The sequence below is a fragment of the Macrotis lagotis genome, chromosome X, assembly GCF_037893015.1.
Source record: "Macrotis lagotis isolate mMagLag1 chromosome X, bilby.v1.9.chrom.fasta, whole genome shotgun sequence".
Taxonomy (NCBI): domain Eukaryota; kingdom Metazoa; phylum Chordata; class Mammalia; order Peramelemorphia; family Peramelidae; genus Macrotis; species Macrotis lagotis.
Window position 1 is genome coordinate 208561578 of NC_133666.1, and position 16930 is coordinate 208578507.

The following is a 16930-nucleotide window of genomic DNA, read 5'->3' on the forward strand; positions in this document are numbered from 1 at the left end:
AAAGTTGTAAGTAAATTCATATGGAGAAATAAAAAGTCAAGAATTTCCAGGGATTTAATAAAAAAAAGTAAAAAAGAAAGTGGCTTAGCCCTACCAATCTAAAATTATATTATAAAGCATCAGTCATCAAAACTGTCTGGTATTGACTAAGAAACAGAGTGGTGGACCAGTGGAATAGACTAGGTGTAAAAGCAGGAGATAATTACAGTGATCTGCTGTTTGATAAACCCAAAGAGTCCGGCCATTGGGATAAAAACTCCTGCTTTGATAAAAATTGCTGGGATAATTGGAAGTTAGTATGGAAGAAACTTAGATTAGACCAACACCTCACACCCTATACCAAGATAAAATCCAAAGTGATACAGGATTTAGACATTAAAAAAAACTTACTATAAGCACAAACTAGAAGATCAAGGACTAGTTTACCTGTCAGATCTATGGAAAAGGAAGCAGTTTATGACTAAGGAAAAGATGGAGAATATCATTAAAAACTACTAAATGATTTAGATTACATTAAATTAAAAAGCTTTTGCACAGACAAAACCACTATAACCAAGATCAAAAGAAATGTAGTAAACTGGGAAACAATCTTTACAATTAATGTTTATGACATGACAAAGGACTCATTTCTAAAATATACAGAAAACCGGTTCAAATTTAAAAACAAAACAAAACCATTCCCCAATTGACAAATGGTTAAAGGATATGCAAAGGCAATTTAGAGTTAAGGAGATCAAAACAATCCATAGTCTTATGAAAAATTGCTCTAAATCATTACTTACTAGAGAAATGCAAATTAAAGCTTCTCTGAGGTACCACCTCACACCTCTCAGACTAACCAATATGACCAGAAAGGATAATGATCATTGTTGGAAGGGTTGTGGGAAATGTGGGACACTATTACATTGTTGGTGGAGCTGTAAACTCATCCGACCTTTCTGGTTGCCCAAAGGGCAACAAAAATGTGCATATCCTTTGATCCAGCAATACCACTACTGGGTCTATACCCTGAAGAGATGAGGGAAAAGGCAAAAACATCACCTGTACAAAAATATTCATAGCAGCCTTGTTTGTGGTGGCAAAGAATTGGAAATTAAGTAAATGTCCTTCAGTTGAGGAATGCCTTCGCAAACTGTGGTATATGTATGTCATGGAACACTATTGTTCTATTAGAAACCAGGAGGGATGGGAATTCAGGGAATCCTGGAGGGATTTGCATGAACTGATGCTGAGATGAGCAGAACCAGAAAAACACTGTACCCTAACAGCAACATCGGGGCGATGATCAACCCTGATGGACTTGCTCATTCCATCAGTGCAACAATCAGGGACAATTTGGGGTTCTCTGCAATGGAGAATACCATCTGTATCCAGAGAAAGAACTGAGGAGTTTGAACAAAGACCAAGGCTATTAACTTTAATTTGGGGGGGGGGGAACCCAGATATCTTATTGTCTAATCTTGCTTTCTCTTATGCATTATGTTTCTTCCTTAATGGTATAATTTCTCCCTCATCACATTCCGTTTGGACCAATATATACCATGAAAACAATGTAAAGCCTGGCAGATTTCCCTTCTGTTGGGAGTAGGGGGAAGGAGTAAGATTAGGGGGAAAATTGTAAAACTCAAAATAAATAAAATCTTTAAAAAAAAAAAAAGAAAAAATTTTACTACTTTAAAGAGTAATATTTGAGAATTTAAAGTTTTTTAGAAATGAAATAAAAATATTTTTCATTAGCCATATTAACTTTCATAGGATGCACCACAGTACTTAATTCTAGATATTGGTATAACTCCTTTTTCCACTACATCCTTGTTCTTTTAGCATTGTCTGTCTCTGCTCTTTCTTTTTTTCATTTCCTCCCCCACCTCTTAATTTACAGTTGAAAACCTCTTCTGAAATCATTGACTTTGTAAAATTGTCAACCAAAAATATTCATGCTATATTCTTATTATTTATTTCCTGTTCACTGGAGCTGATCAGTGGCTGGATGACCACTTTTAAATGATGTTATTGAGAGAATTTTGGTTTTCAGGGATTATGGGACCCTTTTTTTAAGGTCTCTTCCAATCCTATAATTTTGTGATTCTATGATGTCCAAATACAAGTACCTTTCGATCACTTTTTTTTTTTTTTTTTAAGATTTTTCAAGGCAATGGGGTTAAGTGGCTTGCCCAAGGCCACACAGCTAGGTAATTATTAAATGTCTGAGGCTGGATTTGAATTCAGGTACTCCTGACTTCAAGGCCAGTGCTCTATCCACTGCGCCACCTAGTTGCCCCCCCTTTTTTTAGAGGCTCACTTCTTAAAGTGAAAAATTATTAACTTGGTATCTAGTTCAAGACCATAAAAAATGAAAATTCTTTAATATATTTTCTTAATCTTGATTTAAAAAATACTAATGGCTTTATATACATATTTCTAGCACTGCTTATACATATACTCTTCAAAAAAGACATTTTGTTTATACATTTTGTTTATATTTTAACGTTTTGTAGCATGATTCTGTTATGTTTGTTTATATGTTGAGTTTTGACTTGGAAATTTTGTTTTTCTTTTACAAAGCTCTAAAGACCTTTTGGGGTTTTTTTAATGCTTTGTCTTTAATTAGAATAAGCAATAAGCAACCCTTTAATTGTGGTGCCTCCATATAGCCATATAATTCATACTGAAAATATGGTTTGATATGAAATCAGAGTCAAAAACTTATAAGCATTTATTAAAGGCCTACTATATGCTAGCAGCTGGAAATAAAAACATTAAAGATTAACCATCTTGTACTTTCAAGGAGTTGCATTCTAACAGGATAATAGGTTGTATAGAGATAGAATAAATATAAAGACATTAAGTTCAGTTAAATATAAGGTAGTTTGGGTCCAAGAACATTAGCAGTTAGGAATGGGGTAAAATCAGGAAAGGTTTCAGGGTGCTTGAACTGTATCTTTAAAGAAAAGAGGCATTTCATGAGTCTGAGATGAGGAAAGAGTATATATTCTTGGCATGAAGAATGATTATTGTAATGTCATGGAAAAATAATGTGGTATTATGAGTGATGAACAGAGAGGAGGCCAGTTTGACTAAATCTCAGAGTATAGCATATGAAGTAATGTAAAATGATGTTAGGAAGTTAGGTTTTAGCCAAGTTGTAATGGGCTTTAAAAGAAAGGAAGAGTTTATAATTTATTCTAACAGCAGTTGGAAGCCAGCAAAGTTTTTTGAATTGGAAAGTGACATGATCACAAGAAAATCATTGTGGCAGCAATGTGTACAGCAGTGGGGAAAGATCTGGAACATGGGGATCAGTTAGGAGACTGTTGCTATAGTAGTCCAGTTAGGAGACACTGGCAACCTTAGCTTTACTATGAGTGAAGAGGAGACATACGTGAGAGGTATTGTAGGAAAAGAAATAATAAGATTTTGGTGAATAATTGGCTTTATGGAGTGTGGAACATCTTAGTGATAACACTAAAGTTATAAATCTGAAAAAATGATGCCTTCTACGGAAATAGCGAAGTTTGGGAGAAAAGAAAATGAATTATCTTTCAGATATTTTATTTTTAAAATGTCTCCAGAACATATGATTTGAAATGTTTAGGCAAATAATGTGGTACTAAAGTTCAAATGAGAGACTGGACTTGTTTACATAAATCTGTGAGTCATTTGCATAGATACAATAATTAAACCCATGGAATCGAAGGATGTCATCAAGAGAGTATAGAGGACCTAGGATAGAACTTTAGGGAATTCTGCCAGTTAGGATTCATGATGTCAAAGATGTCTCAGGAAAGGAGATTGAAAAGAAAACCAGGAGAAAGCAATGTGACAAAAAACACTAGAGAGAGTATCTAAGTTAAGAGGGCAGTCTACTGGGTTCAGCGAAACAGATAAGTTGGCAGAGAAGATGCCTGGGGAAAAAAAGATTAGATTTGTCCAGTAAGAAATTATCATTAACTTTAGAGAAAACAGTTTGAGTTGAGTGGGATCAGAAGCTGGTTTGCAAAGGGTTCAGAAATGAGAAGAAAGGAAATAGAGAATAATAGCATGAATAGTGTTGAGGGAGGGTTTTTTTAGGACTAAGGGAAACTTGAGCTTATTTGAAAGTAGAGTGGAAGGAACCAGTAGAGGAAAGTTAGAGATTAGAAAGAAAAGTGATGATTATGGTTGCCATTTACTAGAGAAGATGGAAGAAGGAAGGGGAGAGGGGATCTTTTATATGCATTGGAAGGGTTCATCTTAAAAAGAAGGGCCACTTCATTATCAGAGACTAGGGAAAAGGAGGAAATAGTGTGAGATGATTTCAAGGGATTATGAAATGAATATTAGAGGAGAAGAGGCCTCAGTTTTTACTTAATTGATATAAGTAGATGAAGAAAGATGGAAGGAAAGCTATTGGTTGTTTTAAGGTAAAAAATGTTTGAAATCGTTTTTCTGGGAGTGATGGGGATAAATATGCTTATCCTTTTTGTATAGAAATAAAATTATTAAAATAGTATTGTCACTTAAATACCATTATCACATATCTATTTGTATTAAACTTTTCAAAAAATTAATGAGATGTAATTTGAAACCTATTTCCATATCTTGATCATTTCGCTAATATTGATCCAAAGAATAATTTGAGTATATCTCTGGGGGCTTCAGGTCAGTTTGTTAGATAGCCTTTTCATTAGAGTGGTTTTCTTTCTCTATTTAGAACTTCCTCTTTCTTACTATGGCTACTTAATTGGAAAAAAAAAGGAAATCAGCTTTTCCATATTCTCAACTTACTTTATTTCTTCATATTATTAATATATGAATGAAGTTTAACAGTTGAGATCATAGTTCTCTAAGCATTTAAATGATGTTAATATGTTTTCCTGTGGTGAGACTTAAGGTAGAATGACAAAATGTCAGTTCTAGAAGCAATCTTGGTCTGTTCCATTTTACAGATAAAGACAGTAAGAGGAGGTGTCACTTCTCTGTGCAACATGTTTATCAGTGACTTGATTAAATTTAGGGTGAAGATTTTCAGGTGATCTGAAGCTAGTAGGGATGAATAACATATTGGATGACAAGTTCAGATTCAAAATGATCCTAAAAGGTAGAATAATAATTTGACTTAGCAATTTTTCTACATGATTTCTTGGAATAAGATAGTTTTTCATCATGTTTTTCTGAAAGATCTATAATTTTTAGATTGTTTCTTTAGATTCCAACTTCACATTTGTTATTCTTGTTGTTTAGAATGCTTTCATATCTTGTTCCAATCTTATTCTTTTTTTATTTTGCTACATGGTTTTCCTTTTTTTCTCTGCATTTTTGCATTTTAATTCTGTTGTGGTTTTTTTAGTGGTTATCCTTATGGAGAGGGTCTCTGTCTTTTAAATTCACTGATCCTCTAGTTTGACTTTCTGATTTCCCTGAAGAATCTTACTTAATTCCTTTCCTTATTTATTCTTAAGTTGATTTTCTGAACAATTCTGGAGGTTTGGGGAGTCGCTCCCCTGTCACTTCCCTTTCTTACTTGTCTTTTAACTTCCTTACTTGTCTTTTAACTCAGTTTCCTTTGTTTTGAATGTTTTTTCATTTCTTCTCAGCTTTTCTGTGTCTTAACCACTCTCCTCATTTTTCTGTGCAGCTTAGTGCTGACCCTTTCCCTTATGAAAGCTTAAAAAGCTTTTCCTATAGCCTTTGCTAACAGTTCTCAGCAGTTTTGTACAGATATGTTTATCTCATTGTACTAGAGATAATTTTGTCAGTTCTTCATCTTGAACAATTTTGGGGGGCGGGTGTTGCAAGGCAATGGGATTAAGTGATTTGCCCAAGGTAGCACAACCAACTATGAGTGAAGAGGACATCTGAGGCTGGATTTAAATTTAGATCCTCCTGACTCCAGGACTGGTGCTTTATCCACTTTGCCACCTAGCTACCCCCCCCCCCCCCATCTTGATCAATTCTGTTCTCTTTTCTGTAACTCACTTCAGTCCTTGGGTGATATGTGCAGGCTAATTATTTCCAGTGCCTCTCTCCTCCAATTTCTTATACTTGAGGCTCCACAATCCTTCACAGCTACCTTCTTTCCTTCTTTGTAAGCCTCTGAGGCTGTTCCTATTCATTTCTGAACTCCAAGCTTGAGACCTTGCCTAGTGTTGGCTAGGTGGGCTAGTGTGTACAGTCTATGGGAACAGAGGGAGGTTGTGAATACAATGAAAAATAGGGTACTGAATTACCCTTAGGTGTTTTCTTTTTAATGCAAAAATTACTTTGTCCTAGGTTCTTTTGCTTATCTTAATCTTGTCTTTACTAAGTTGTCTGCATTCAGGGGCCTCTAACTTATATTACTTTGTGTGGTAAAATGGGTGCTGCCTCTAAAATTCTTCTCACTTAGTACAGATACTCTCCAGATTGTGATTTCCAGAAGGTAGCTGATGATGTGTACAGAAGCAGCACAGAATTTTAGAGTTTAGAGAAATCTCAGTGATAATTTTATACAATTCATTCCCTCCATCCCATATAAGTGATCATCTAAACATTGCTTGGAGATTTTCTTTGACAAGGAATGCATTACTTCCCAAAGCAGCTTAGGTCCCACCTTGGGCATCTCTAATAAGTTTTTTCTTTCATCTGACCTAAATTTGCTTCTGTATTTCTTCTGATTTTCCTTTAGGACAAAACAGAAAAACACTAATCCCTCTTCTGTAAGGTAGCCTTTCATATTGTAACATCCCTGTTTTCTAGATTAACATCCTGGTTCTTTCATCCAACAAATCCAGAGAAAGATTACCACTGCATGTAGATACAGATATCACTGTATAACACTGAATTCACATACACATGCATACACACACGTGCACACACACACACACGTGCACACACACACATTCTCTCTCAACCATGACCAATAAAGGAAACAAAGGAGAACATAGTCAAAAGAAGGGGATACAATAGAAAAATTATTAATCTTAAAGAAAGGGAATAAGACATGTCTCAGTATAAATCCAATATTGAAGTTATAATCCATAAATTGTGAGTGAAAGTCTTGGAAAATGACTTTCTTTCCTTATATTGATAGCTATACTTTGATTTTTTTCATTTCCTAAATCACTTGTAAGGGTCAGGTGAAATAATATAAACCTTAATTTGATAGAAGGGTTAGCTGTTATTGTTTGTATTAAGGAAAATCCAATTACTTTTATTTATAAAATGCACTTCTTCAAATTGGTGGTTTTCAGTTATTTTCTTATAATGTGTTATAATCATGGGTTTTAGAGAAGGCTTCTTTCACAACAAACATGTCAGTTTACTAATAAGATTTGACAAGCAGCTTCTGATTTGTCTGAAAAAATGTAACAGAGAACAAGTTGTCCAATCTGCAACCATTAAATTGCAATATTAATTTATATATAGTTACAGAAATGAAAATTAGACAAAGGAAAGCATATTAAGTCAGGAAGCTGGAACACCTCAGTCCTTGTACCGACTGCCACTAACTAGAGTTATGGCCTTGAACAATTCACTTAATCTCTCTAAGCCTCAGTTTTCTTAACTTCTCTTGAGTTCCCTTTCAACTCTAAAATTTTGTAATCTGTATAATCAAATTAATATTACATATTTCTGTAACTAGTGTAATGATTTTACAATTTGATTTTATTTGTTCTTTTTTTTGTCCTCTAGAATTGCCTGGTTTTTTTTTCCCTCTCTATAGTCATTTTATAAACATTTAATAGTTAATTTATTTGAATTTAAAGTGTTGACTGGTTATAATTAACAGGAGGATCAACTTTTTGTGGCATTGCATCATTATGTCTAATGGATAAATTAGAAGAAGTTTTTTCTGAAAAAGAATTAAACAGGATAAAGAGATGGTGCATAATGAGGCAGCAGACTGGTTATCATGGAAGACCCAATAAGCCTGTAGATACCTGTTATTCTTTTTGGGTGGGAGCAACTTTAAAGGTAAGACAGGAATAAAAATTAATGAAATGAAAAACTTAATATGGAAAGATACACAAAATATATAATAATCTACATGATAAATTGTTTTGTTTTTGTAGCATATGCTTTTTCTCAGTATTACTATATATTAAGGATACTGAGCTTCTGATATTTATAATAGTGATTTCCAGGCCAGACTAAGTCAAAAAAGGAATAATAATTAACTATCAGAAATAAAAAATAAATAATTCCAATTATTTGGACAGTCGGCCAAATATTTTATCTTTGACAGTTGCACCAATGGAAATAATGTGAGAAAGCTTTTTGCCTCCTTGTGCTATCAACCTTTAAAATTTTATACCTTATCTTGCCTTATTGCTATTCGTATTGATTTATTCTTGAATTAGTTTATCCAGTTTTTGAACTTATTGATATTTCTTTTATTACTAGTTTGCAAAATTTCTTGAATTACATTTTCTATAAATTTATTAGTCTTTGAATAAAATATTATTTTCCTATATTTCCTTCTAAGATTGTCAAATTTGCAAGGATTTAGAGCATAAGACTTGCTACGGTTTGGATTCATTTTTTTTTCTTAAATACATCATTTTCCACTTGGATAAACTACTCATTTCAAAAACCAATTTTTTATTGACATTTCTTTTCCCTTCCTTCCCCACATGAGCCAAGTTTCTCTAATGTATGGTATCAATTTTAATTTTAAAAATCTACTTTATGGTATTTATGAATTTATGATATAGTTATAATTTAAAGGCATGAGTACCAAATTTTGTAGGTGAATGTGCCATTTAAAAAAAACAACTTCTTATTTGGTTTGATATGAAAGGGGCTTTGGAGTTTTATTCAAATCTAAATGTTAATAAGAGTTAAATTGATGGAAAGGTAAGATGTGAGAGTAAACATGGTAGATAAGAAGATGCCTAATACAAGTACTGATTCCTTGGAAGGTTTGTTCTAATCTCAATTCTCTTGGTCCTTCAGAATTTTTCAGAACCATAAAACTGGAGAAAACTTGTTTAAATAATAAGAAAATGAATTTTATACCAAAATAGTTTCTTAAACCATGTCTACCAGTAAATGTCCTTTCTGTGATTTCATTTCAGCTGCTGAAAATATTTCAATATACAAACTTTGAGAAAAACAGAAATTATATCTTATCAACTCAAGATCGCCTTGTAGGGGGATTTGCAAAGTGGCCCGATAGTCATCCAGGTAAATTATTCTTTCTCATTTGGGAAGTTTTCCTTTGACCTTTGGGAAAATTTAATGTTTAGCATTATTTAACTTCACTTAAAAAATAATAAAATAGGATTTATGTATCTATGTATGTGCACATACATACATACATATATACATACATACACAGTTTGTGTTCTATGGGGGAGACAGATGTGTGTGTGTGTATATATACACACACACACACACACACACACACACACAGAATACTTAGAAAGTAATAACTTTTGTTGGGGAAGACACTAGTAGCCAGGAGTGGAGAGATCGGAAAAGGAAAGGTGGTACCTGTACTGAATTTTGAAAGAAACATGAATCATAAAAAGGAAAGAGAAGGGGGAGGGGAGGAGTACCTTTTAGGCATGGGAGGGCAACCAATGCAAAATCACAGAGTTCACAAAATGTTGTGTGAAGAGAGTAGGAGGACAATTTTGACTGAACAGGAGCTTGCTGGAAAGTGAATAATATATAATAATGCAGGAAAGATAGATTGGATCCAGATTGTAAAGGCTTTTAACTGCCAAAGCAGTTGATTTTTTATTCTAAATGAACAGATGTTGAAAGTTTATTGGGGAGAACTGAGACATCTAGAGACCTAAGATTCTCCCCATTGCAATTATAATTAAGGTAAACTGAGACACCAAGTTTTGTGTAACTCCTCAGTAAGACAAAGTATCCCAAATCAGGACAGAGAGATCATTTTTTAAATTAAATAAATATTTTATTTGTTTTCCAAATTCATACATTCATTCTTTCCCCAAGGTTTTGAATTTTGCAATTTTTTCTCCCTCCTTCCCTTTCCTTCCTCCTCCCCCAAAAGAAAGCAATGTGATATACAGACAGATCAATTTTTTTAGGTAAAAGGAGAAGCATCCAAAAAAAATTGAAGGCAGCATCATAGATGGGGAATACAATATGATTGGTTACAAAATCAGAAGCATCATAAAGGGAGAATTGATTGATTGGAAATCTGGAACAGAGCTAGTAACAACTCCTCTTTCAGTCTTGTTTTGGAAAGCTCATTGGTAGTGTCTACCCTCATGGCTAGTTAGTGTCACAGCTATAACAGACCAGACATTCTTGAAGGACAGTCAGTATTGTAGAGATAACAGATCAGATTCCCTGGCATCAACCTGTATCCTTCAAGGATAACAGATTTCCTCGACACAAGAATTAGATTAGTGATTAGCAAAAAAATTGAACTTCTAAACTTAGAGCCAATAAGTGCCTTATAGGAAAGCTGAGCTTCCAAATTTAACTCAGAGACAAATGAAATGTGACTTACGTAGTTACACAGAATGTTTTTCATTTATTTTATTTTTATTCAGGTTTTTGCAAGGCAGTAGGTTTAAGTGACTTGCCCAAGGCCACACAAATAGGTAATTAAATGTTTTGGTGCTGAATTTGAACTCAGGTACTCCTGACTCCAGGGCCAGTGCTCTATCCACTGCACCACCTAGCCACCCCCAAAATGTTTTGATTATACAAAATGAAATCACTTATAGAATAGAGTCATTTACAAAATGGTATCTATTTTCTCACCCACAAATTACCCAATAAGTTTCTAAAAATGATTTTGAAGGAACAGTGAGCAAGGAAACAAATGAGAATATGCTATAAAGTACTGCATCCAGTTCAGGACTGACTGAATAGAAAGTGCTAAAATCCCTATAGAAACCCTTAATAGGAGACAAACTAGGGTAATTAAACTCAGGGTTCCAGCTACAACAAAATACAGAAGACAGCCACACCAGCATCCAGTACAGAGCACTTCAGAAAGCTTTTCTCCTTTCCTTTCTAATATTTTCACAAGGGCTATAGATACCCAATGAAGAATTTTTAAAACTTTTCCAAAAATAGAACAATACAGAAAATATGTTATTAAATTAAATTAATAATGAAACCAAAAGGAGATATCTGTTTAATCCACCCTTCTCTCCCCTATATATTCACTTTTGTTATCTATGTTAATGTTGGTTGTAGTCTTTAACTTTTGTAACACTGTAATTCAAGCTCTCCTCTCCATAGTCATGGCCTCTAAATTTTATATGACTCCTTGGTACTTAAAATTCTTTAATTGATTAAATTTAATTAGAATTAGAATTACCAAATTAATACTTTTTAAAAACAATAAAGAAAAGATATTTTAAAATAGACCTGAAATTTACACATGTCTGAGAATCTTCCAACTAATATGATCGTGATAATTATTTCAAGCCAGAAATATGGTGTTCTTGCTTTTTGAGATATGCTTAAGGAAAAGAGCCTTCCCATATTACTGACCATAATGGCACAAGCAGGAGCAACTTTAATAAAATGGGGAATAGAGTTTGGTTTGTTTTTGTGGTTTTTTAACAGCAAATGGTAAAGTCGCAATAAATGCAATAGAACCAGACATTGCCTTTGCAATAAAATTACTGACTCGTATTTGGAAAGCTACTTTTTTGTTATAGATACCCAGTTCAAAGTTATACCAGTATATTGCTGAGAAGGGTATAGCTCTCATAACAGTAGAACTCCAAACTCTCCAGAGTGAAATACCACCAATATGTGCCAATTTCCATTTCCATCTGACAAACAGATATAATTCCTTATAAGATAATACCTTGGATTGCATTTTGGTTCCAATCAACTCTAAGGAAGGGACTTATTGTAGTTACTACACTTAATGTAGCCACAATTCCAGGATTCTGTTGGTGCCTTGTCAATTTTTATAGTGTAATCAGTTTTTCTTTTTATTTATTTATTTATTTTTGTGCGGATGATGTTTTTTATATATTACTAAAATATTCTTGTTTAAGAGTAAACGTAATACCCCCTCCCCCCAAAATATAGACCTTCATGAGTAATAAAGGAAAGAGAAAAAAATAAAAATAATAAAAAATGTGCTTCAGTCTGTTCCAACATCACTAGTTCTGTCACAGGTGGATCACATTCTTTATGATATGTCCATCACAAAAGCTACTTCCATATTTTCCCACCGTTGCCATTGCTGATCACAACTCCTTCCATTCATACTTCCCCACTACCATATACTTTATTTTCTCTCTCCTTTCACTCTATCCCTTTTCTTAAATGTGCTGTAGGGTAGCTGAGTGGCGCAACAGACTGATCCCTGGCCCTGGGCCAAGAGACCCCGAGCCCACATACTACCCCTAAGGCCCAGCAACTACCCAGCCCTGTGGTCCTGGACATGCTATCCAAGCCCAGTCCCTTGCAAGAAGTAAAAAAAAAAAAAAAAAATGTGTTATATCTGACCACTCTCCCCCATAGGCCACCCTCTCCTCCATCACTAACATCCCCCCCCTTCCCCTGTCCTCCCTCTCTCCTTCTCACTCCAGATGTCTGTACCCCATTGAACATATATGCTGTTTCCTCTCAGAGCCACCTCTGATGAGAGCAAAGGTTCCCTCATTCCCCCTTGCCTTACCCCTCTTCCATATCATTGCAGTAGCTCATTGTAATAAAAAAACTTATGAAATATCTTAGCCTATTCCACCTCTTCTTTCTAGTACTCCCATTACATTTCCCTTTTAGCCATTGACTTTGTTTTTACACTATATTATATCTTCAAATTCAGCTCTGTGCTGTGCTTCATCTATAAAAGTTCCTTCTACCTGCTCTATTAAATGAGAAGGTTCATATGAGTATTATCAGTATCATTTTTCTATGCAGGAATACATGTAGTTCATCATCATTAAGCCCCCCCCATATTTTACCCTTCTCCATTCTCTGTGCTTCACCTGAGTCCTGTACTTGAAGATCAAACTTGTTCTTCAGCTCTGGCCATTTCAACAGGAAGATTTGAAATTCCCCTGGTTCATTGAAAGTTCATCTTTTTCCCTGGAAGAGGACATTCAGCCTTGCTGGGTAGTTGATTCTCGGTTGCATTCCAAGCTCTTTTGCCTTCCAGAATATTATATTCCAAGCCCTACGAGCTTCCAATGTAGTTGCTGCTAAGAATGCAGCTCCATGATATTTGAACTGTGTCCTTCTGGCTGTTTGTAATATTTTCTCTTTGACTTGGGAGTTCTGGAACTTAGCTATAATATTCCTGGGTTGGTTTTTTTTTGGGGGGGGGGTTTGCATCTCTTTCTCAGGGAGATCAGTGGATTCTCTCAATTTCTATTTTGCCCTCTGCTTCTAGGATATCAGGGCAGTTTTCCTGTAGTAATTCTTTGAAAATGATGTCAAGGCTCTTTTCCTGATCATGACTTTCAGGTATTCCAATAATTTTGAAATTATCTTTTCTAAATCTGTTTTCCATATCAGTTTTTTTTTCAGTGAGATGTTTCACATTTTCTTCTAATTTTTCATTCTTTTGGTTTTGAAGTATTGTGTCCTGATTTCTTATAAAATCAGTAGCCTCCCTCATTTCCATTCTACATCTGAAGGATTTGTTTTCCTCAGAGAGCTTTCTTATCTCTTTTTCCATCTGGCCAATGCTTTTTAAAGCATTTTTCTCCTCAATAACTTTTTGAACTGTTTTATCCATTTGACCTATGCTGGTTTTTAACATGTTATTTCTTCATCATTTTTTTGGATCTCCTTGACTAAGCTGCTGACTTCTTTTTCAAGTTTTTCCTGCATCTCATTTCTTTTCATAATTTTCCTTGTATCTCCCTCACTTGATTTTCAAAGTCTTTTTTTTAATTAATTTTTTTTTTTGCAAGGCAAACAGGGTTAAGTGGCTTGCCCAAGGCCACACAGCTAGGTAATTATGAAGTGTCTGAGACCAGATTTGAACCCAGGTACTCCTGACTCCAGGGCTTGTGCTTTATCCACTACACCACCTAGCCGTCCCTTCAAAGTCTTTTTTGAGCTCTATCATAGCCTGAGCCCAATTTCTGTTTTTCTTGGACTCTTTAGATGCAGGAGCTTGTACTTCCTCATCTTCAGACTGAGTATTTTGATCCTTCTTGGGATCACAGACAAAGTATTTCTTAATGTTGTTCCTCCTTTTTCTCCACTTTACTCATTTCTCCAGCCTCTGCCTGGTTTTGGGGTGCTTCCTGAACTTCTGAGTATTATTATTCACACACACACACACACACACACACACACACACACACACACACACACACGTCTCAGTGTGTGAGGCTCTGTCTTCCCTCCTGGTCTGTGAATGACCACAAGTGTACCCCTTTGTCACGGGGCTGAGGTGGGGGGGGCTGCTCTTCTATGGGGAAGCCTAGACTGTGATTAGGATCTGAATGTGGTCAGAGCCCCAGAGTCCTGTTCCAGGAGCAGAGGACAGACCTCAGAAGTCTCTCCATTCCCTAGTTTTGTAGGCTGAGCACTTAAAGGCTCAGTTGCCTGGGGGCTCCTGCTTACTGGCTCTTCCTGCTTCCTTTTCCTGCATCTGAGCTACCCCTGCCATGCTGCTTGCTAAGTGCCCTGAGTGTTGGGCTTCCCATGCTCACTCTAGCAGAGCTGTCCCCTACACCCTTCCCCCATCTTCCAAGTAATACCTCGTTCTCCCCAGGGTATAGATCAGGAAACTGCCCCAGCTGCAGTGAGCCACAGCTCCCAGGCATCCTGGGGCTGCCTCTGAGAGGCTGAAGTTCCTTCACTCTGGTGGACTGCCTCTCCAGTATTTTCCAGGTTACCTTGTTCTGGAGAATTGCCTCACTGGATCCCTCTGTGGGGTCTGTCTCTCAAAAATTTAGTTAGAGTCCTTAGTTTATGAGTTTTGAAATATTATACAGAGAGCACCTAAGAGAGGCTCTTCTCCTGTCGCCATCTTAGCTATGCCCTCAGTTTTTCTTTAAAAGTTTGATGGACCATATCCAGAGAAAGAACTGTGGAGTTTGAATAAAGACCTTTAATTTAGAAAAAAAACACAGGTATCTTATTGTCTGATTTTGCTATCTCTTATACTTTATGTTTCTTCCTTAAGGATATGGTTTCTCTCTCATCACATTCAATTTGGACCAATGTATACCATGGAAACAATGTAAAGACTGGCAAATTGCCTTCCGTGGGGGGGGGAGTAAGATTAGGGGAAAAATTGTAAAACTCAAAGTAAATAAAATCTTTATAATTAAAAAAATAAAGGAGATACCTTAATCTAGAAAAAAAACTGGTTTTTTTAATAGGTTTTGTTGGGGGGTTTTTTGGCAAGGCAGATGGGGCAAGGCAGCTTGCCCAGGTCACACAGCTAGGTAATTATTAAGTGTCTGAGGTCAGGTACTCCTGACTCCAGGGCCGGTGCTCTATCCACTATGCCACCTAGGCTGCCCCTTAGGGAAAAAAAAGTTAGATGGAAATATCCTATAAAATTTACCAGAGGTTTTTGGGGTTTCTCCTTCCCTTCTTTGCTCTTTTTCAGATAATTCTTTTTTTTTTTCCTTAGGAGGATCCTTTACCCAGCAATGTGATTTTACCACCCAAATATTCATATTTGTATCGGATCTTTCCCCAACCTCTACTGTTCCATAGCTGCTCCAGCTTATCATTTATATGATCAGTGATTGATATGGTACTTCACTATTATACTAATGAAGTCTTTTATAAGTGCTAATATGACCCACGAATATATACAGTGGGAAGAATTGCCAGCATTGAATTGGATGAAATGAGGTACTCACAAGTCTTTTAATTTTAAGATAAAGAGATTTAGGGGCAGCTAGGTGGCGCAGGGGATAGAGCACCGGCCCTGGAGTCAGGAGTGCCTGACCTCAGACACTTAATACTTACCTAGCTGTGTGGCCTTGGGCAAGCCACTTAACCCCATTTGCCCTGCAAAAACCTAAAAAATAAAATAAAAATAAGATAAAGAGATTTATTTACCCGCACAGCAAGTATGTGCAGCAAAAGTGAGTAGGAACTCAACTACTTTAGGCAGGGTCTTTTGTATAACATGGAAATACATTTGTTCAGCAGGATAGGGGTATGGGTGCTCTTGTTTTCAGAAGTCTCCCAATTCATAAGAGCATCAAAAACAATATAAGTGTATATCTTATGCCTTTATGTAATGAGGAAGTTGTGTCAAGCAGGGTCCAATGAAAAGGCCAATAGAGCTCCAGTCTGTTGTTGTTCAGCCCTTCAGTCATTTCTAACTCTAACCCATGAACCATAGCATACCAGGCCTTTCTATCCTTCACTATATCCTGAAATCTCTCCAACTTCTCTGTGTGAGCATGGGCAAGTCACTCAACCCCATTGCCTTGAAAAAAAAAGCAAAAAAAAATAACTTCATGAAACAGAATGTAAATCAATGGTCATCCTTTGAAGTGTAAAGATTTAGGGGAAGAGGCCTTGCTGAGTGAGTTAGTAGTACTTAGTATCTCTGCTGTTAATTCCTAAATCCATTGTTTTGTTATGCCTTGGCCTATGGAGATAATTGTAATTGTTATTCCTCTGGTGCCTAACTCAACTTTTCAGAGAGTTTTGGAGATTTAGTAAACATTTAAGAATATATCTAAGCCTCCTTTTTGGTCATGTGACCATCAGTAGAAAAATTCTTAATGACAGAGAATTTCTAGTCATTCCTGATGAAAGGGTCAGAAGTATTAGAGTTTGAAATGGCAATACAAGAGACAAGGGAAGCATATAAAAGTATATGCATATTTCAATTAGAATAAACCATCTCAGGATAAATTATCTACAAAATAGTGAGAGAAAAAAGGTTCTATCCTGTCAAATAGTGGCCTGTCAAAATTCTAATGACTTCAAGAGTCATAAAGTTAAATAAAGCAAGGAGAGGGCTCAAGATTGTGGGGAAGGTTTTGTTTTGTTTTGATGGTCTTAGGAGAAAAAG

General features: G+C 35.7%; 1 protein-coding gene across 6 annotated transcripts in view; it reads left to right on the forward strand.

Annotated features, from left to right (window-relative positions):
- The window catches only part of PGGT1B (protein geranylgeranyltransferase type I subunit beta), a 59674-nt gene that overhangs the window by 31898 nt on the left and 10846 nt on the right, over window positions 1-16930 (forward strand). For 5 of the 6 annotated variants that reach the window (XM_074202926.1, XM_074202927.1, XM_074202923.1 and 2 more), the window contains 2 exons: window positions 7751-7935; window positions 9039-9147. In XM_074202926.1, coding sequence (XP_074059027.1) covers window positions 7751-7935; window positions 9039-9147 — 294 coding nt within the window. Of the gene's footprint in view, window positions 1-7750; window positions 7936-9038; window positions 9148-15523; window positions 15751-16930 lie in introns of all 6 variants that reach the window. The other variant, XR_012471826.1, reaches the window with a different exon arrangement.